Source organism: Gossypium arboreum, chromosome 13 (genome assembly GCF_025698485.1).
Source record: "Gossypium arboreum isolate Shixiya-1 chromosome 13, ASM2569848v2, whole genome shotgun sequence".
NCBI lineage: Eukaryota > Viridiplantae > Streptophyta > Magnoliopsida > Malvales > Malvaceae > Gossypium > Gossypium arboreum.
Genome location: NC_069082.1, coordinates 126,895,793 through 126,917,392, shown reverse-complemented (window position 1 = coordinate 126,917,392; position 21,600 = coordinate 126,895,793). Strand labels below are relative to the sequence as shown.

Below are 21,600 nucleotides of genomic sequence, written 5' to 3'. Positions count from 1 at the left end.
GATTAAAATGATAAAATTGAAATAAAAATATTATAATAATTCAGATTAAAATCTCATAATTTCTATTATATATATTCTAAATTTATCAAGATATAAAAGAACAATAACACAAAGGGATCAATAAACTGCTTTAAACTTGTTCTCTCTTTATATATATATATTTTTTTTTTGGATAAATTTGTTGTCTGTTTTTAAGCACGGTTTACACATTGCTATCCCAAGAATCGCTTTTTATTTTCAGTAATGTGACTCCCATTGGCTGAATCTAAAGGACTTTTGTAGTTGCACATATAAAACTAACTGAGAAGGGCATCAAATATACCTGAATTGAGCTTCAGCAGCGCCGGACTCTGACCCATTAGTTTACTCAATTCTCCCACCACTCGGTCCATATACTGCACGTAAAGACCATTTCTGCTTTCTAAAACTTCAACAGATTTACGTGCTTGGAGAAGTGATGTCACCCACTCTTCGAAAACACCTGCAATATGCCTCTGCCAATGTCATTTATCATTTCATAATATGGTCACTACCCATGTTGCTGGGATTCTTCTTTATATGGAGATATGGAGATATAACCTTCGAGAATCCTTCAAATACACGGAAAACTTAAAAAAATTAATCATATCCATGTAATCCAAGTAATATGAGTTATTATAGCCCCGAGTTTTAAATATACCATTTTTTATCTCTTGGGGGCAAATTGTACCATATGCAATGAACATAAATGCAAAATGCAAGGGTCAAGGACGTTTTTCGTGCTTACAGTGCTGCCATTGCATGTCTGGTATTTGCAAAGTACTACATCGATACAAGCTAAATTATGAGGTGATAATTGATACGTTATCGGAAAAGTGCGGTGAATCAGTAGGAGGCAACAATATTATATATAAGAACTAAATTATCAGGTGCAGAAAGGAGTGTGATGCCTACTGTTTTCGAAGTCTTCATTTGTTGACCAGGTTAACAAGTAGTCCGATACCAAAAACTCAATAAGCTGGATCCTGTTACCCACAGAAATTAACAGGTCAAAACTGAGCTAGTCATTGAACATGAAGTCTAGATGCATATTCAAACCTACAGTATTAGATAGCCTTTTCATTTCATAAAAGATCCTTGGACATTCAAAGCTCCAGTCAACGTACATGATATTTCAGGTCTTTAAAATTTTAGTCAAAAGGACAATTCTGTTCCAATGGCATGCTAGATATATGGAGGAAAAACCCAAGATTTGACAAATAATCTGCAATCAATGATATATCTAAGACAAACAAACTTAATGATTCAAAATGAATTTCTGAGCTATCATGTCTTCTCCTCCATTGCTAGAAACTCGATACAGTACAACCATAATGATTCCAGGAGAAATCTTTAAATTTGAATAATAGTAAGAACAAATTCCAGTATGCAGAAGGCAAAACAAAAACCCAAGATGTAACATATAAATCCAGGATAATTTGTAGTTTATATAACAAATCATAATGCAATTTTCTCAAAGACACCATGCATGATGGTAAGAAAAACGGAAAAACATAGAGCTAAATCCTCACGTACAAGGAGGGAGACAGGGAAAAAGAAAGAGAGGTCAAGACATGATTGTCCAATCTCCTAATTCGAGACAACTGTGACTAATGATTGTAACATTTTGTCTTGCCAAACTAAAACTAACAAGATGCAGTAAACAAAGGTGAATTAGAGGAAAGCAAAACATGAAAAACTGGATAGGCTAACCAAGAAATACTTACATTACAAACATGCACTCATGCATGGCAGGAAAAGTTTCATCAAATGGGTCCGAGAAGAGTAAACTTTCTGCCAGTACAGATATTCTTTGAGAAATTGAAAGTATTATACGTTGTCCAATGTATGATTGACATCCAAGCTTACGAAGCAAATGTTGGATGTCCAGCTGGGAATTTGTGTCACTTTTATGTGCCTCTGTATTAGCATGTCGAAAACAAAAATAAATAACTGGTTAAAATTTAAAAGGAGACAAGAAGAGAAAAAAGACGCCCAAAATCCGAATTCTACCATCGACAGATGCTAATAAAAGCAAGAACCAATTTTTTTCTATTTATCACAAACTTACAACAAATATAAGTAGGTTCCAACCACGATGGACTATTTACCATCTCTTCTTGATGGAGAAGACATCTGTCTAACCAAACACATGATTAATCTGCTAACAACTCCTTCAACAGATTCCAAGTTCTTTCCCATCGATAACAGATTCTTCAATGCCGCTTAAGAAGACACGTGAAAGAGTAGGAAAAATCAGCACACAGATAAGTTAAGTAGAAAGCTTCAATCGTTAAGAGTAAGCAAAGAAAAGGCCCACAACGCAAAAGGATGAAATGTCGGTAGAAACTAAGGGAAAAGAGCACACAATGAATATGAAAATCATCGGGTATTCATTTACTTTCAAATCTCAAACAGCCTTTCAGACTCAACAACGCTGAACAACCACTAGTTTACATCAGACAAACAATCTTCGTTTTCTTAGCTTCCTTTCTCATTTACACAAGAAAAGAGAGCAATCTCACTGAAACGTGAGCTTTGCAGAATCCAGAGAGGGCCTAAATCTGGGTGACTTGAGTCCATGCTCAATTGAGTCAGATCAGGGATTCTCATTTCTCAATAACCTTTGTGCATTCTCATTTCCAAATATTCTATCTGCCTCTACAAATCCTCCAACTAGTACAAAACACAAATCATAAAAACAAATTTATAATTCTGTTTTTTCAATTTGATTTCAAGGTTAACCAACGTTCAAACATCTTTAATGTGCAATCCTTTCTATATCCTCTGCCTTTTCCATTGCTATTTCTAAAGTTTCATATAATAACTTGGTTTTAAAACACTTTATTCCAAAAGCAGCCTTTGAGCCATTGACTCAGATATAAATTAATCGGTGATGACAAAATCAGATATGCATATAACCTACTTTAGAATAAGACAAGATACGTTAAAAGGGAATAGAAGCTTTTCCTTCTCCAGTATTAACTAACCTTATGTGCCATGTTAACTTCAACCGTATAATATGGTAAGCAGACAAGGCACTGTCAAGTAATCAGGGTAATGCTCCAGTTTTGTTATGCTTTTATTTCATCTCCTATATTCTATGAACAGGATGAGTCCACCCAATTGTCAAACGTCTAATGGAGGAAAAGTTCCGTAAGTAGAGAAAACAAACAAAGAGGTTCAACTCTGTACCAACTCTGTTTCTTATAGAAAATAAATGACTGCCTTAATCGAGTTTTCAAATAATTGTCCCACGATCTGAAAATGAAAATGGCATTTGGCAAGCACTAATTGCAACTAATCCTGTTTTATTGGATTCGAAGAAACACCATATCCAGGAGCAGCAACAATCTAAATAGATTAGATATTCCTTTTGTTGATCTCTACAACATCAGTGCTCTAGCTCACAGCTATTCTCACCAACTATCTTGTGACTTTTTCACTATGCTATTGGTAATCTAAACAAGAAACAACCATGGGGCTGAGATATCTTAATCTTAATTGAAAATTGAACTTATAAAAGCAATTATATTTGAGAGAGAAGCGATTTTTACTAAATTAATTTGAATATATATGTTTAGATGGCGAGATTCTTAAAAAAAAGGCAATAGCGTGGAAGTCCGTGCATCGAGCTTAACAATTGAAACAGATCGCGCATTAATTTCTACTGAAACAAATTGCATAAGCTCCAATAAATGATAGTGATACCATTTCATGATTACCTAAAATGAAATCCACAGCTTGGTGAGACCAATTTTTGAATTTAGATTCCTGAACCTATAAGGAAGGTATGAAATAAGAACATATCAAACTATGGATTTACATCTCTTAGAGTGATGAACAAAAACCAGAAGAAAAAGGGAAATCACTCTACAGGAGAACTAGAACTGCAAAGCTCCACAAGAAAATCAACCGAAGCCCTAAGCTGCTCAGCTTGATCTTCATCGCTAAAGCCTGTAGTTTTAATAGAACTCCAATTAATAGTTCAGCTACAATAGAAAAGTCCATGCATAAACTGGCACTACTTTTGCAACGGTCAAATCATCGATAGCATACCTGTTGCCATAATTCAGAAGCTATGTATTCAAATCAATAACTACTACACGTTGCCAGAATTCAAAAGCTAAGAAACATAGATCGGGTCACTGACTTTCAAAGCATAGAGCTAGATTAAAGTGCAATATATTCAAAAAAAAAAGTCCACTCAATAGTCCTATGTACCGAAAGCACGCCGTTTTTGAGATGATCCACATGTTTTCCTTCTCTCTCTCAATCGAACTGCAAAGCAGAAAATGGAACCATAAAGTTTTAAGCAAGCATTGAGAAGAACATAGCTGATTCTGATTATTAACTAATGATGTTAATTTAACCTTGTCTGAGAAATCTTCGACGAAGAACATCATGGAATCTACGATCAGAACCGTCTCCAAGTCGATTAGGGCTTAGTTTCCCCAAATTATCAAAAAAATAACACTTGCAAGAAGCAGTTTGTGGGAAAAGATCACATTGCGAAGCCTCTACATAATACATACATAAACTCAACCTTAAGAAGTTCAAATAAAACTGAAAGTAGGCATAAGGGAGAAAAATAAAAGAGTAGAAAATTGTAAAGAGAACCTTCGGCTTCCTTGAGATCGTCCTTGAGCTTGAGAATCTCTTGCTTTCGCTCCTTCGCCTAAAATTACATCGAAATAAATTAAAAAATAAATTTGGTGAATGCAAGAGGGAAGTGGAAAATGAAAGAAACAGAGACCTTTCGCTTCCATTTAAGAGTGTCATCGGACAGGGAAGGAGGAGGAGGATGGCGCTGCAAAAACTTTGATCGGAGAAGAGAGATGGCAATGGCTAGCTTTAATGGTTCTTCTTTTAAAGTATTTGTCGCTGCCGATGGTGCTTGGTGTTCACTGGAGGACATTTCTGATTTCTCTCCAAATTTCAAAAAAGAGCGGGAGATTTGGCCTTTTTCGGGTTGTTTTTTTTCCCCTCCATCGATTTTTATAGACTTGAAAATTTTAAAGGTCAATTTTAAATATTAGCCCCTCTACTATGAATAAGTTTTAGATTTAATCTATATAATTTAATTTGATCAAATTTAGCTCATGTATTTTTGAATTATAAAATTTCAGGACTAACCCAAATTTTAGCAATTAAATCTATTTGATTAAAATTTTCTATTAGTCCAATTTGATAATTCCTAGTCCCTACAAATTTCGTAGTTTAAAATTTCGGGATCGAGTCAAAATGACAATTGTCAAATCTGTTAACTAGCATTTTGTGACGAATATATGAAAATAACAAACTGACTTAGCCCCAAATTAAATAATATAGAGGCTAAATCTATAACTTAATATAGTACAAAGACTAATAATTGAAAAGAATTTGACTGGAATTTAATTCACCAATGATAATTACACATAGTAAAATCGATGACCACAATATAATTATACAATTTAATCAAGTGGAAAAGTTTAGGGTTATTGATTTTTTTAAATAGATTGTCCTTTTATTAAAAAGTCTGTTCTCTGTAGCACGCTTTTCTGTCTACTTGTCATAGTATATTATTGTCTTTTATGTTTTTTAAGTTTTTGTCTTTAAGTTTGATAGCATTTTAAAAGTTTCTTCGTTTAGGTATGTTTGATACTTGATATTGAGAAGGGTTATCTATTGATTGCTATTTGGTTTCAACTATGGAGAAAGAGATGGCGGGTCTTAATATAGAAGATGGGGAAGACGGGGCATTGCTTTTGCCGATAGATTCAAAGTTGCAAAAATCGACGTATGAGTACTGTTTGATAGAATGTTTCTTAACAACCAGTGTTGTTCATTTTTTTTGTCATGAGGAATACAATAACGAATTTGTGGCATGCACTAGAGGTGTTCAGATCTCGAATTTGAGTGAGAGGAGATATTTACTCAAATTCTTTCATGAAATGGATGTTAAGCAGGTGATTGCTGGACTCCATGGACATTCAACAATTACTTATTGGCTATCTGTTAGTTAGAGAATAATAAAGATCTCATACAAATCCCTTTAATTTTCTCAACTTTCCGGATTCAAATTTATGACTTGCCTCCAGATTTCTTTTCAATGATCATGCCAAAACAACTGGGGAATTTTATTAGGTGTTTTTTGGAGTATGACATGAAACAGTTAAATCAGGGTTCAAAAATTATCTTAAGATTAAATTTGATTTGGATGTTAAAAGACCCTTGAAGAGAAGAAAGTTATAATATCTCATCAAAATTCATTTATGTTCATTTCGATACGAATGACTCACTTTGTTCTGTTACTTGTGTGAATGTTTGGGCCATAATGACACTTTGTTCTGTTACTTGTGTGAATGTTTGAGCAAAGGTGAAAAGGTCTTGTGATATAATTTAATCCAAATAATTTCATTTGATTTAAATCACTCAATTTCAAAAAAATTTAAATCAAAATAGAATATAAAATAAAAAACGTCAACTCAATTAAATTAAAAATTTTTTACTCAATTTAATCGAACACTCACCTCTAATCATATCCCTTAAAAGGTTAATATTCAAGCAAAAAATAAATAATAAATAGAAGTTGGATGCATCATAGAATCTTTAGCCAACAATCTGATTTTGTTCAACAGAAAAGGAAACAAACATTTTAAATTCTACTATTATTATTAATTAAAGGCTTTTACACTTAAGAAAGTGCAAGAACATTGTATCAAAATTAGTATAAATGACATCTTGATGATGATTGTAGGCAAGGCAAATCCATGGTACTAAACTTTGTTTTTTTTTGTTTTTTTTTTCTCAATAAACACACTGCTGGTGATGACCTTGAAAAAGAAATTATACAACTCGAGAAAATTTTACCTGTCCTTGGCAGCTGCAACTTTATCAAATAATACAAGTCCTTGCCGATACAGAACAACAATAATAAGCATGCAAAACTTAGAATAGATTCTGACAGGCCTCCACCTCGGAGGCTGATGCATCGAGCAGGCCTTGCCCAGATGGATTCAAGCTAATGGTCTTCGTTGCTGCATCGAATACAGCTTTCTGATAAAAGTTATCCTCCATTTTCTTAAGGATTTCCTTCACCACTTTAAAATCTAGTCCCCCAGCCAAAATGAGTCTCCCGATTATTTCTCCAAAATTATTTGGTGCTTTCGGTAAGTCAATGGCAATGTCATCCAGCAAGGCACCGTAGAGGAGGCATCCGGTCGCGATGTCTCTTGCAGCAAAAACTTTCTTGGAAAACAAGTATTCAAGAAGTTTCCAGACTGGCTCGACGCATGGTGGGCTTTTGTCCAAGGCAATTGAAATCGCTTCTTTCACAACCTCAGGGTGGTGTGATGGAGATTTTAGTTCCTCCACGCACAGCAAAGCTTCATCAAGCAGCCTAACGATGAAATACTCATCCAAAAGCGCTCGTATTTTTCTCTGAAGATCATCTGGATTTAGTATTGCAGCTGGGGGCAGAGATTTCTCCACAATTGGAGAGACAGCAGCCACAGGCACAGGTTTAGCAGAAACAGAAGGTTGTGCCATAGGCTCGGCACCCAAACTAGTGTTGGATTGCCAAGCAGGAGGGGTTGAACTTCCCTGCAATAGGGCACTTGTCCTGCCGCTCATAAGGTCACCACTACCTTGAGGCAACAGCCTTGGATTCATTGAAGATTTATGGATTGAAGGTGACTGGCCACGCCCTACAGGCATGCTTTGTGCATCACCCCTCGGCATTGACCGACCCCTAGGAACTTCCCAATTATCACTGTCCATTCCAGGCATACCAGGCATTCTCCGGGTTCCTGGCATTCCAGGCATCCCAGGCATCAAACCTCCAGTACCAGGGCGGGTGATAGGAAAACCCCCAGGACCAGGACTCACAGGACCAACTGGAACAACACGACTATTTCTAATACTTGCAGTAGCACCTGGACGCAGCCCAAGATTCTTTTCAGCCTCAGAATGAATTTCCGTAATTGTTTTGGCTTTCACCTGCAGGAATCCATACACAAAGAAAATGTCAATATCAAAGCCCATTCACATGGGCATGCCAACAGGACCCATCTATCTAATCAAACCCAAATGATAGCATTATGACCCACCTCCTCCCGTCTGGGAACCCATTTGTTTGCACGAAGATCAAGAACATCACGAACCATAAATCTCAACCTTGGAGCAAGCTGAGGATTTGTAGTCAATTCCTTCAATCTGCTGAAGTATGTATCATTTATTCGCCGCGATTTTGGGCTCTCATCAAGTTGCTTACCAATAGTGTTGAAGAACTGACAAATGGCCTCAACATTCTCCTCTGCAGGGCAAGCTCTACTGTCATGGCCCAAAAGTTCCTGTTTGGCACCAAAGGAAAAAAATTATTTAGCATGACTTACTGAAATTTCCAATTTCCATGGCTGAAAAAGAAGTAGCGGCAATCACCTGTACAATGTGATGGACTATCTTCTCAGGCACCATTTTCTGCTTCAGAAGCTCGCCAATTAAACGAATATTACCCAAAGTGCGGAGCTTGGCCATCCTTTCTTTATCTCTACGATCCATCTCTTGCTCAGGGGCAGTCATAAGCCTCACTTCTTCCCTAAGCTTGTCAGCTCCTTCAAATGCCTCCTGGCAGTTATTCAAGAGGACTCGCTTAAATGTAATATCTTTTCCACCAGGTTCATCAGATGGGAATGAGGGCAGCTTATCATTAAGATCAGAACATAAGAGAGAATACATAGGGCAAAACGTCGGTTCCAGAACAGCCTTCTCAAATATTAGAGAAATAACATCCTGTAAAGACACCATAGATACCATCAATGATTTCATCTTACATCCAGCAGTAACAATATAAGAACACAATATACATAAAATGTACATGCGTGCATATACATCCATATACATACAGAAAAAGGTGTGATCATGTCAAAAAATAAAACAGAAATGTAGAAATAATAACCTTCAAGATATCAGCTGATGTGATACCAGAATCAATAAGTTGGCCCTTCAGAAGATCATACTTCTCAGGAGTCAGCTTGTTCAATATCCTACACAGAAAACACACCCATTAAGTTCAAGGTTAATTTAATAATGCAACAAAAGAAGGCTTGCCTCTTCTTATCACGCATATTCAAAAAAAATGAAACCACTTTTGCTAGTTGGCAATAAAGTCAAGGCTAACAAGGGAATCAAATGCTACATTCGCATCTTTTACCACCATGAAATTTTTTCATCCTGAAAGCATCTCATATTCAGCTGCTTCCAGAACTAAAAGTTCTATTACCAAAAAATATAAAAAAGACATTAAACTCTGAAGAACTCGGGTAGACCTTGAGAAATGCTATTGTTGTAAGCTCACAGAAATGCCTAGCTTCTATTAACTTATTAAGGAAGAAAATTATGTTTCTACTACATGATTTTGCTACATAGATTATTATGGCACCCTAAAACCAGATCCTGGATGACATAAACAAGTGCAAGGTCTTTTTTATGTGTTTTCAACAGATATTAGATATACATATATGATGAGAAAACCTAAATATCGGAGAAAAACCTAATTTTACCATATACGATGCAAGTAACATAAACATAATTCTAACATATTTACCCTTTAACACTCTTTAGTACACGATCTTTCTCCGAAAGATTTCCCCTTTTAGCCGACCATGGAACCTCAGCCTTAACCAAAGCTGGAGTAGATCCTCCCTGATTCAACAAAGAAAACCCAATGGTAATGCCAAAGAAAAATGATATACATAGCTAGCTGCAGCGATAAATAGGAATAAATACAACGCTAATATATTATCATCATGAAAAAAAATATCAATAGGACTGATGCCAAAGCTAAGCAACTTATATGCTTCCTAACTAATATACGATGGAAATAAATAAACAAAAAAAAAAAAAAAACAATCCCATATGCAAGGCTACTAATGCTGTTGAACAATTCATCATTACATGTCAAACAAATTTAAAGAAAATTCAGACCAATCATTTAGGTGTGCAACTTATTGAACCATTACTCTCAAATTGATATAAATACCAACAGGTTACAACCTTAAATAGAGTGGAACTATTGATTCCAGCACTGATGCCTAATCAAAGCTCATTAATAAAAGTTTTATGACCAAGGAATAAGCCACAAGATGCTTCAAATACTCGCCCAACACAAAAAATAAATAGTTGAAGACACAGGAAACCTTAATTGAAGTTTTTTATCTTACCCCTTGGCTAGAAGAGTTTTGTGCCCTTGAAAATTGAGGGTTGAATTGTTCTTGGCGATTAAATTTATTAGCTTCTTGTTGTCTGGAGTCGAACCGGTTCCCCAAATCTCTACCCCGAAGCGATTCCCGGGACCTTTCCTCTCCAGCCAGAGGAAACTGTGCTGAACGGCTAAACCAATCACGGTTGTCAGGTTCAGAGTAGCGGTTCTGACTATAATTTGGAGGCTAGCAAAAGTACAGAGAATGGAGAAACAAGTGTTAACAAAGAATGACTGCTTGACAAATTTATTTGAAAATAAAAGAACTTCATCAGGGCAGCTAATTGCTGTTAGGATAAGTTTGAAAAGTAAAAAAGTAAAGAGCACTTAGGAGTCTACATTGCTTTCTCCACGACTCCAGCTTTTATCTTCACCGAAGAGCTCCACTTCAAAATCTTGTTTGATTTTAAGAATCTCATCAGCAACTTTTACAGCCTAAGAGAAAGTGAGAAGCATAATCAGATATAGCATTATCAACTCAATATAATTGAAACAGAATGCTAACAACAATGAACATCTTGCATGCAAATAAAAAGCATATATTTGTTCTTTTCTGTGTTGTTTTCTAGCAAAATGCAACAGTAGTTTGCAGATGCACAGTTGACATATATTAAGCAAAAGTTTGTACAATTACCTCTCTAAGCTGTAGAAGTTGGTCCCTAGTGTACCGCACACATTCACGACCCTCAAAACGTGAGTCTGCAGCCTACAACAATAAGGAAATTGATAACTTCAGATTCTACCACCCAAAAGTATTTCAACAAGCAGCATGTTAACATTCATATCAACAATCTAAAGGATAAACCAAGAAACTAAAGGTGCAAATTATGAGGCATACTCCTAACACAGTTATAAAAAAAACTTACTTATCAAACAAAACCAAAAGGATAAGCCACACAAATATTAAGTAACAACAAAAAAATAAGATATCACAAAGTTGAAATCTAAAGATTTTGTATCATAAGAATGTTATCATAAGACCTAACCTTTTTGTACTCCACAGTCCTCAATCTGACTTAGTTAATAAGAACTCACACGGTTGGAATCTAAAGATTTTGTATCATAAGGATGTTCTCACAAGATCCAACATCTAGTACTCCACAATTCTCAATTAGGAGATCAATAAGTAATTAAGTAGCAAATATATATCTTATACATAAGTAGAGTTTAGAAACTCCACGAGAGTGACCGTGCATTTAAGTATACATGTTCACTGAATAATTTACCATTAACTTGTTTATTTATACTTAAGCAGACACGTGATAATCAATTAAACCAACTTAAAAGAGCTTTTTAACTCACACAACAACCAAAAATAGAGAAACCTTAACCTAAGTAGGGTGGCACTGTTTAAGGTGAGATACATTATAGATATATGATGCTTAAGTTCTGCTTATGCAAACCAGTTAACCTTGACAAAAACATCTTCTATATACAACCATTGAAACACAGCTAAGAATACTGACCCACAACTAGGACAAATTATTTAATTTTTGATCAATAGAACACCTATATTTGTTTAAAAACATAAAAGATCCTTTCTATTTTTGTAGTTGTAGGTCCTTTGTGAGTAATCAGGAACTGATTCAGTACCAACTTAAAGCCCTACCTAAAGCCTACATATTTTTTTTTCCTTTGTCAATATTTACAGTAAGTACACATACTAAGTGACCCACCAAGAATTAAGACAAAGCTAATTAAATTCTTCCTCTTTAAAGATACAATGTAATATTTAACTCTATATTCTTTAATTACTCAAGTATTAAAAACAATTCAGCTAATACCAGGGTTCCTATTAGAGCTAAATCACATTCTTTCTCTTTTGAAGTTCTAATGCAATACCTATTACCTAACTCTATAGGCTTTAATTAGTCAACATCAAATAGAATTCATCAAAACCAAGTTGTTAATTAAGAGGACCTCTACTGCAATAAAAACAATGTTAGAATCAACAATAAAAATAATCAAATCAAATCTACCAGCTAGGGATTCAATCCCTAACAGCTGCTGCGCTAATAATTACATATAAAAAGAATTCCTAGCAATCACTCACAAATCAAAAAGACTAGATCAAAAGGGATAAAAATATTGAACCTTAAGAGAAGAAGCACCGCCACCGCCATGGGAACGAAATAGAGGAAGATCAGAAGAAAAGGAACCAAATGCTAATGAAGAAGACGAGGATGATGATGACGCCGAAGATGACGAAGGACCACCAAAAAGTCTGTTCCCTCGACCACCACCAGGTCTTAAACTCAACACCGTTTGATCACCTTGCTGCATACCTAGATCTTATCACGTGAGATTCAATCTGTGCCGACCGATTCAAAAAAGAACAAATAACTCAGCGATACGTAAAAACGCTGAATCTGAATATATGAAAGATTAAAAAAAAAAAAAAGAGGGAGAAAATTTAAGTTTTTTAAATGTAAAAAAATGGAATCTTTTAGGGGGGGTTCTAGAGAGAGAAAGGAGATTGAAGGTGAGAGTTTCTCTCTCTTCTGCGGGAGAGCAAAGAAAAGAAGAGAGGGGCGTATATGTGAGGACGGTACTAGAGATCGAAAAACAAACCCTTGTTTTTTTTTTTAATTTTTTTTGGTCATTAATAAATAGATGAATATATTTTTATTTATGAACTGGAGATTACGTCATAATTTTTACTGGAATTTTTCGTTGGCTTTGACTGACAACTTTGCCCTTCCTTTTTATTAATTGTAACTTCTATTTTTATTTTTAAAGGAAATTGATTGTAGTTTTGAGAAATTACAGATTCCAAATTATAACAGGATTGTTGAAAATCGAGACACGTGTCCTACTGGTAGGTGGATCCGACTCAGACAAAATAAATTTGTTTCAAATTAGGTTATTAATGGAATGGAAAAATTATTATTTAAATTCAATTATAAAATATATAAATGTTAATAAAAAATCTTTTAAAACTTCTTTAATTAAAGATTGAATTCAAGTGTTAACCGAAAATGCTTAAGTTTAACGTTTTACATTTCTAGTTTTTAAGAAAAATTATTAAAACATATTAAGTAACACTCTAAGATTATCTCACTTTCCCGCCCAAAAGTTTATATAAATTTTAAATTTTCAAGTAATAATTTGACATAATCTTAGAGAATCTCATCAAACTTTTATATTTTTTAAGTTCAATAATCAAAATAGACTAGTTATCAAGTTCAAGTACCAAAGTTAACTAAAAAAAAAAATTCAGGTAACGAAACTAACCTAGTTGCCAAATTCAAGGCCAAAAATTATATTATCCCATAAAAAAACATATTAAGTCGTATTATTAATAGTAGTTTAAGAATTTCATAAAAATTAACTCAAAGCATTACTAATAAAAGTGTACATGTAAACAACCTTAGCCCCAAAAGGGTAACAGATCAACCAAGTTTCTATAAATGTCAGATGGAAAACCAGAATGCCATCAACAACATGGCACAATTGAGGGAAAATCTCAAAACGATTTCTTTTCATAAGAAACCAAACCATGCACTCCACCTTCGGCTTGTGCTGCACCGGTTCGAACCTGTTCCAGTTTCAGGACAACATGATAGTGTACCATAAGCACCAATAATCAAATCACAAACCAGAAAAAAAAAATGGGATCTTATAAAGGAGATTAATCATACCTCAAACCTCAGTGTGCCTGATCTCAAGAGTTCATGTGCAGACGGTAGAGAGGAAGCACCGAGATCTTGGAATCCTTGCTTGACTGCTTGCATTGTGTAAGGTATAAATTTTAGTACAGAGCCTTTATCCGTGACCGCTCCAACAACCCCTTGTGCGATCTTCAACTTCGCGGTATCACCCAAATATCTTTGATCACTTCCCTTAGTCATTGCTTCTAGGGAGCCCATGCCACGATATTTTTTGACACGTTGACCATTCTAATAAAAAGAAAACATGAGGGTTTGCAGAAAAGGATTGATTTAAATTAAATGTGAAATGCATATATATATACATATATATGTTTCTTTGTGTTTGTGTTTGTGTTTGTAGAAAAGAGTGAGTGTTATATGCGAAACAAGTGATGACTAAAGCAATGAAACTACATAAGGCAATGAAAGAAGAACCAAAAGTAAAGCAGAAAAGTTGTCATTGGATAAGACTTACATCTGAAAGAATCAGACTCTCACTAACTCCTGTCTGGTGAGCAGTGCACCATAATTTATACTATAATGCCTAAAGCTACAGAAAACAAACGCAGTATCATACCTTATACTCATAAGCTCCAGGAGCCTCGGTGCTTCCAGCTAAAAAGCTTCCCATCATCACAGTAGATGCCCCCAAAACCAAAGCCTTGACAATATGTCCAGAGTTTGAAATGCCACCATCAGCAATAACAGGCACACCATGCTGTGCCGCAATAGATGACACCTTGTAAACGGCTGTTGCCTGAGAGGTAGCAAAAACAAAGAAAATAAATTTGGCAACTTATAATGAAAGATATAGTCCAGTAAAATGATATTTTCAATTAATTCTTTAACAATGTCAGCTGGTATTAGTTTCTGCATAGATGATTCATGATAGACGTAGTTATATGCACTACAAACACCTAATAAAACTCTTAATTGTGAAACAAAAATAGTAGTATGTTTATTTATACATATATAAACAGTCCATCCAATGAGATAATGATAGGTAATCTCAGCATATATCACACATAAAATACGATATAATATAAATAAGTCTACTATCTTTTATTTAAATGCGTGTTTTCCACTGGATAAGAATCATAAATCTCCACTAATGATCACTCCATTTAGAGATTTAAATAACATTTGCAGACGTATTTTTTTTTGGTTGAAGCACATTTATCGCCATTGTAGACATATCAATCACTATCCCGTCAGATCGTAATAAAACCTGAAAATTGCAACTGTAACATCACCTTGTAGCTACTATTTAAATCCATGGAACTCATTTTTCCTACAAAAGACCATCTTGCATATCATTCCAATTTATTTTTCTCTATAAACTACCAAAGATAATATTGATAGGCAAAAAAACAAATGCTTTGAAGACTTGAAACTATCCCGAACATAAATCTGAAAAGTGAAGAACATTCATACGAAAGAACATGCACAAAGTTATCAAACTATCATCATGAACTATTGAAGAGAACACATGAAATAAAAGTTTCTATTTTTTTTACCTGTCCTCGTCCAACAGCACAAACCTCTTGTGTGGTGCAAATGGACCCAGACCCCATCCCAACTCTTAATCCATCTACACCAGCTTGAATCAAATTCTGTGCTTGTGCCGTAGTCACCACATTCCCACCAATCACATCCAATTGAGGATATGTCTTTTTAATGAACTTAATCATCTCAATCTGATATATAGAATTACCCTGAGAGCTATCCAAGACCACCACATTAGCCCCTGCCTTCACTAAGTGCTCCAACCTCTCCTTATCCGACTCTCTTGTCCCTATAGCTGCACCCACCATCCATTCCCCATCAGCTCCTACTGTTCCCGCCCCTAATTTCGGGTACCCCTTTAGCCTTTCTACATCTTCTTTGATCACCACATTGACCGCCTCACCATCCCTTTCCAACACAACGAAATCACTGTCTTTTTCATCTAAAAGAGTCTCAATCTTTCCCAAATCACAATCCCAATTAACATACTCCACACTCTTACAATCCCTCTTGTAATCAAATATTTTTACTGGTTTATCTTTCAAATTCTCACAATCAGACGACGAAAGATAACCCAATAACTTGGATGGCAGACCACCTGTTTGTAAAAATTACACAAACATTAAAAACCCCAAAACAGAAAAAAAAAAAAAAAAGTAGAGAATTTAACCCAACAAGGATGCTAATTAGTTTCCAATTTACCTGATTCAGTAATAAAAACATATCTTCCATGATAAGCAGGTAAACCATCTACAGGAGAAGCAAATGAAACAGAGGGAGTAATAGGAACACGAAGTGCCTTAGCGGAACGGATAATGGAAGCTTGTTGAGAAGAAGTACAGTTGTAATGAACAATAGCGATACCACCGAGGGCAGCCATTGAAGCAGCCATGTGAGCTTCGGAGACAGTGTCCATAGGGGAAGCAACACAAGGGATAGAGAGTGGGACATTGCGAGAGAGACTGGTAGATAAAGAGACCGCATCGGTGGGGAAGTCAATGTAATGAGGGAGGAGGATAACGTCATCGTATGTCAATGAGTAACCTTGGTTGAATGTTTTTGAGGCTGGGAAGCCGTCCTCCATGTTGATTGCTTGCTTTTTGGTTTTGGGGATTAGGGTTTATGTCGGAATGGATGAATGAGGCTTACGTTCGAATGGTTTAATGGAGGAGGGGTTTAAGTAATGCCCAAAGGATTTTGAATTGTAGCAAAAGATTCCGTAAAGTATAAAGAAGGCAGATTATACTTTCCTTTCTCGATTAAAAAATAAATTAAAGAGTAAAATGATATTTTTTAAAAATTTTATTTTTATGTTAAAATTTATTCCATTTATTTTTATTGTGATTATCTAATAGAAATATTAAATTAAAGAGTAAAATAATTTTTTGTTAAAACTTTTATTCATCTTTACAGTTAAAGTTTAGTGCATGAATGTTTAAATAAATAAATAGATGAAAATTTTAGTATAAATAACCGGTTTACTTTATAATATGTGAATCATTGATTTATTTTATTAAGGTTAATTTTGTAATTTGGTAATTAAGTTAATAAAATTAAAACAAAACAAATGATGTTCATTTGTTCATCTTCTTTGACTGAAAATAGAGAAAAGAAAGAAGCTATTGAAGCTTTAGGTATTCAGCACCTTTAATCCTTGATTAAGGTATGATTTTGATTGGTTTTTTATGATTTTTATGTTTTTGTAATCGTTGCTTTGAGTACTAGCTAGCCCGTGTTTTAATTTTCAAATTTGATGATAATTTTGTGAAGTGTCATTGATGAATGCTTGAGCTCTTGAATGTTTGATGATGGAAACTGAGTAATTGTTGATAGATTTTAATGTTTTGTAAAGCGATTTTTGACAAAAATGTCAAAAAATGATTAAATTGTGAAATTTACAAATTGAAGGGCTAAATATGTGAAATATTGATAAATATGGGCTGCTAGGGGCTTAAGAGTAATTCGGCCAAGCATGAAATATTTAGATATTATGTAATTTTGTGTATTTGTAATATAAGGACTAAATTGTAAGAAATGTGAAAGTTTAGGGCCAAAATGCAAATTGGCTTAATTATGTGTTTGTGAATGAAATTGATTGAGTTGGTGATTAAATGGGTTAATTTTGAATATATATAGATCAATAAAGAAAGAATTCAGATTTAGATTGGGGAAAATCGAAGGTTATCGAGTAATCGATCCGATTCGTCCTTTCCAAGTACGAGGTAAGTTCGTATGTGGTAAATTCATTATATATACATGTTAAATTTTCATAAACTGTGATTACGAGATTACGGATAGTATTGAATAGTGAAAACGACTCTATGAATGAATTTGATGATAGAAACGAGAGGTGTAAAAGCTCAGTTAAACCTTAGGAATAGTTAAGACGCTAATAACATGTCATTTGGCTATGGTGTTGGCTTCGGGCCATGAGATCGGCACTTCAGGTGTGAGTGATACCTTGGTTTGGCTACGGGCCATGGTATAGGTACTTATCGATTGAGATATTGAGTATCCGACTACTATTCCCAATAGTTCAACGCGTAATGAATGATGTATTTGAGAAATAGGTTAGTACGAGGTGGTACAAGTACGTATGGGACCGAACCTTTTCGAATATTACATTGAGAAAGTTTAATAAGATTATATTGGATCATGTTTTGAAACATGAGAAAGGTTTGTAGTTAATGCGATTTTGATTTGGTAATGTAAAAATGGTTGAATTACATTTATTTGATGAATTGAGTTAATCACTTACGAGCTTACTAAGCTATGAAGCTTACTGTGTGTTATCTGACTATGTTTTATAGATTATCGAAACTAGCTTGGACTTGGGGATCGTCAGGAAACATCATTACACTATCGATCATTTTGTTGGTACTTTTGAAGCTTTGTATATATGGTATATGGCATGTATAGGCTAGTGTCATCTTGGTATGTTTTGAGTTATGATTTTAGCCATGAAATTTGGCTTGTAAATGTTGGTGTGTATGGCCATTTAAGTTGGCTTAAATTATATGTTTGATAAATGATATATGTGATGTATATAATACCTTATATATTGGCTTGTTTTGGTATGTTTGCCATAGTTGTTGATATAGCCAAATGGTTGTTCATTTGGTTAATTAGTAGAGTTGATGTATTAAGGTTTGAAAGATGGCATGTTGTGGTTTGGTTTTGAGATGATGAAATGGTATGTTTGAAAACATAGAATAAATGATAAAATGATAAAATGATAAAGAAATACATTTAAAAGTTATTTGAGTTTGGTGATTTTAGCATAATGATTTGGTATGTTTTGAATATAGAATTGAGTAGTTGAAATGGTTGTGGATAGATGGCATAATATGTGTATGAATTGGCATGTTTTAACTGCCTATATATGATTTAAAATGGTACCAATTTGGTTACTTTGTGTACATGAGAAAATGGTGGCAAATTGGCTTTACAAATGGCCTATTTTTATCCACATGGGCAGAGACACGAGCGTGTGTCTCAGCCGTGTACGACACACGGTCCTGCTGCACGGCCGTGTGTCCCTTAGGGTACCCTTTCGAATTAAGTTAGTATACCCTATAGGTTTAGCACGGCCTAGACACACGGGCGTGTCTATTGGTGGTGTATGGCACACGGGCTGGCACATGGGCGTGTGGCCGGCCGTGTGACCAAGTCAGTAACCTCTCTAATTTAATTTTCCAATGACCATGGCACACGAACGTGTCTTCGGCCGTGTGGTGTAAGTTAGTATGTATGCCCTGTTTTCACACGGCCTGTGATACGGGCGTGTTTGGTAGCCGTGTGAGGCACACGGTCTGTTCACACAGGCATGTGACTCTTAAAAGTTTGAAAATTTTCTAAGTTTCTCAAAGTTTGCAAATGTTATCGGTTTAGTCCTGAACCACTTCTAAGCATGTTTTAAGGTCTCGTAGAGCCTTACAAGGGACATTGTGAATGTTTTGAATGGATTTTGAGTAGGAATGTATAAATGCATGTGAATGAGGTGAATTATTCAGTAATGCCTCGTAACTTTATTCCGGTGACGGATACAGGTTAGGGTGTTATAGTGTCACCCAAGTCAGAGAGTTACACAGGGTTAGACATGGGCTGAGACACGACCATGTACTCCCATTTTGAATGTCTACACAGCCTAAGACATAGGTGTGTCTTGCGGCCGTGTGAGACATACGACCTGGCCACACAGGCGTGTATCCCCTATTTTGAGAAAAATTTCAATGTTTGTGAAAGTTTTATAAGTTATCGGTTTAGTCCTAACCCACTCTCAAAGCATGTTTAGGGCCTCGTAGGCTCGTATTAGGGACAAATTGTTTGAGATTGAATAATGATTGTATGAAATGATTAGCTTGTGGAACAATGGCTTGTCCAGTGGAAAGCCTTTCCGGAGTCAGCTGCTATTTGGGAAGATCAGAGTCACAAACTACATGTTTTCCCTGATTAAAACCTTAAGGGCAAGGTTCTTTCTGACCGAATGGGTACTGTTATGAATGTTGCGGGGCAACAAACTAAATATTAATTGGAACAATGGGAGTAATTATTTTACATGCATTTTTAATTCAATTTATTTTAATTAAATTATATATAAAGGTCACTCATTTACAATTTCATTACTCAAATTTTAAGACACTTTCATTTTAGTCATTTAAAGGTTAATCTCTAAGAGCGATTGATTGTATGTATCATATCATGTTTATAATTTTATTTTGGTCACTCAACTTTTAGGTCACTTTTATTTTGGTCACAAAAAATCTTTTTAAATATTGGTCAAGGTAAAAAAGAAACGGTATAAACTAAAATAATGCATACAATTTAATTATATTTATTTATCTCATTATTGAAAATTCTAAATTTATTATTTTATTATTGAAAATTTAAATTTTAAAATCAATTAAATAAATTATTCACATTTCATATCCCTTGTGTTAGCCGATTATTTATATAATTTTAAAAATCTACACTTTCCATGGAAGAATGTTCTAGAGCCAGTTATGGCGGAGGCAAGAGCGTGTCTACAAGCAGTCATTATGGCAGAGGAAATGGGCTTCCAAGACGTTGTGGTGGAAGGAGACGCGTTGATTGTCATACGCAAACTTAAATCCCCTGATGATGACCTGTCGAACATAAGTAGTTTAATTAGAGAAATAAAAGGGAGAACCTGTAGATTCAAAAGTCTGAGCTTCAAATATATACCCAGGGAGGCTAACAACGCGACTCATGGAATGGCGCGAGTAGGAAGACAATACGAAAGCCCCCAATACTGGATAGAGGAGGCACCGATCGAGGTGGTTGAACTGGTAGATTGCGAGAGAAATCGAGATGCTAACGGTCGTTGAATGGTGAATCAGAGTCCGGATGGGTTGGCAAGGGATTGGCCCGAAGAGCTCGAGTTGTTAACAGAGACGGAGATTTCATAGATTGATATTAGAAGAAGAATGGTCTCTCATTTGGCTGAAAAAGAGGGATTTTTCAAGCAAAAGTGAGAAAGGGATTCAGGCCTGCGCTTTTTATTTTCTGTCGGCTCATTTCGTACTGTTGATTTAATGGTTTTTCTTTCTTTTGTTTAGCTTTTAAATGTATCGTTTAGGTACCCTATGTTTTGTTTACAGCTGTTAGTTTCTGGTTACTAGGCCTGTAACCGTTTGAATTTTTCCCACAGTAATAAAGTATTAGCTATTTGCTATTTTCAAAAAAATAAAAATAAAAATCTACACTTTATATCCCAAATAAAACTATATGTTAGTGGAAATAAATTTCAAGTTAATATTTATAGCAATCAAAATTTATTTAATTAATATATTTTCATGAAAATATATATTTTAAAAAAGATATATATTATATTTAATTGCTCTAAAATTGCCGATTGAGTCATAACTGTATTGGAATGAGTATTATTGCCAATATAAGAGAGCAATAGTTTGAATGCGCTGAAGTACATTATCTTCCTATTTATAGGTTAAGGAAGGCCGATATTATCATAATTTATAATCTCAAACAAACGAGACTTCAATTAAGATGATTAAATAAAATTTGCGAAAATTATTATGTCCTAAGTTTAAATATGTTTACACATGCAATTTTTCTTTTTTATATAAAAATATAAATAAGTAAAATATTCTTAAAATAATATAACTTAATTTATTAATTAATAATATTTTAGTCATTATTCAATTA

At 34.7% G+C, this 21,600-nt stretch overlaps 3 protein-coding genes and 1 non-coding gene across 4 annotated transcripts; all 4 read right to left on the bottom strand.

Annotated features, from left to right (window-relative positions):
* Positions 1-125: 125 nt before the first annotated feature.
* Positions 126-4,986, bottom strand: LOC108465256 (protein MULTIPOLAR SPINDLE 1). The gene is made up of 10 exons (XM_017765578.2): positions 4,775-4,986; positions 4,639-4,696; positions 4,392-4,538; positions 4,243-4,299; positions 3,896-3,975; positions 3,744-3,798; positions 2,130-2,243; positions 1,746-1,938; positions 934-1,004; positions 126-481 (listed from the first exon to the last, which is right to left on the bottom strand). Exons 1-10 carry the CDS (start codon positions 4,934-4,936, stop codon positions 297-299), a joined length of 1,122 nt encoding a protein of 373 aa, XP_017621067.1. The 5' UTR covers positions 4,937-4,986; the 3' UTR covers positions 126-296.
* Positions 4,987-6,653: 1,667 nt separating this feature from the next.
* Positions 6,654-12,862, bottom strand: LOC108465257 (eukaryotic translation initiation factor-like). The gene is made up of 9 exons (XM_017765579.2): positions 12,353-12,862; positions 10,893-10,964; positions 10,598-10,693; positions 10,221-10,445; positions 9,605-9,702; positions 8,957-9,044; positions 8,440-8,790; positions 8,109-8,351; positions 6,654-7,998 (listed from the first exon to the last, which is right to left on the bottom strand). The coding sequence occupies exons 1-9, from the start codon at positions 12,539-12,541 to the stop codon at positions 6,949-6,951; spliced, it is 2,412 nt and encodes an 803-aa protein (XP_017621068.1). The 5' UTR covers positions 12,542-12,862; the 3' UTR covers positions 6,654-6,948.
* On the bottom strand, positions 11,806-11,927 carry LOC128287278 (small nucleolar RNA snoR103). Its single transcript, XR_008277975.1, has one exon. It is a non-coding gene; the product is annotated as a small nucleolar RNA snoR103 (small nucleolar RNA).
* Positions 12,863-13,518: 656 nt separating the features above from the next.
* LOC108465261 (inosine-5'-monophosphate dehydrogenase 2) lies at positions 13,519-16,630 on the bottom strand. Its single transcript, XM_017765582.2, has 5 exons — positions 16,117-16,630; positions 15,426-16,012; positions 14,486-14,665; positions 13,900-14,157; positions 13,519-13,796 (listed from the first exon to the last, which is right to left on the bottom strand). Exons 1-5 carry the CDS (start codon positions 16,496-16,498, stop codon positions 13,725-13,727), a joined length of 1,479 nt encoding a protein of 492 aa, XP_017621071.1. The 5' UTR covers positions 16,499-16,630; the 3' UTR covers positions 13,519-13,724.
* Between the last annotated feature and the right edge of the window lie 4,970 nt (positions 16,631-21,600).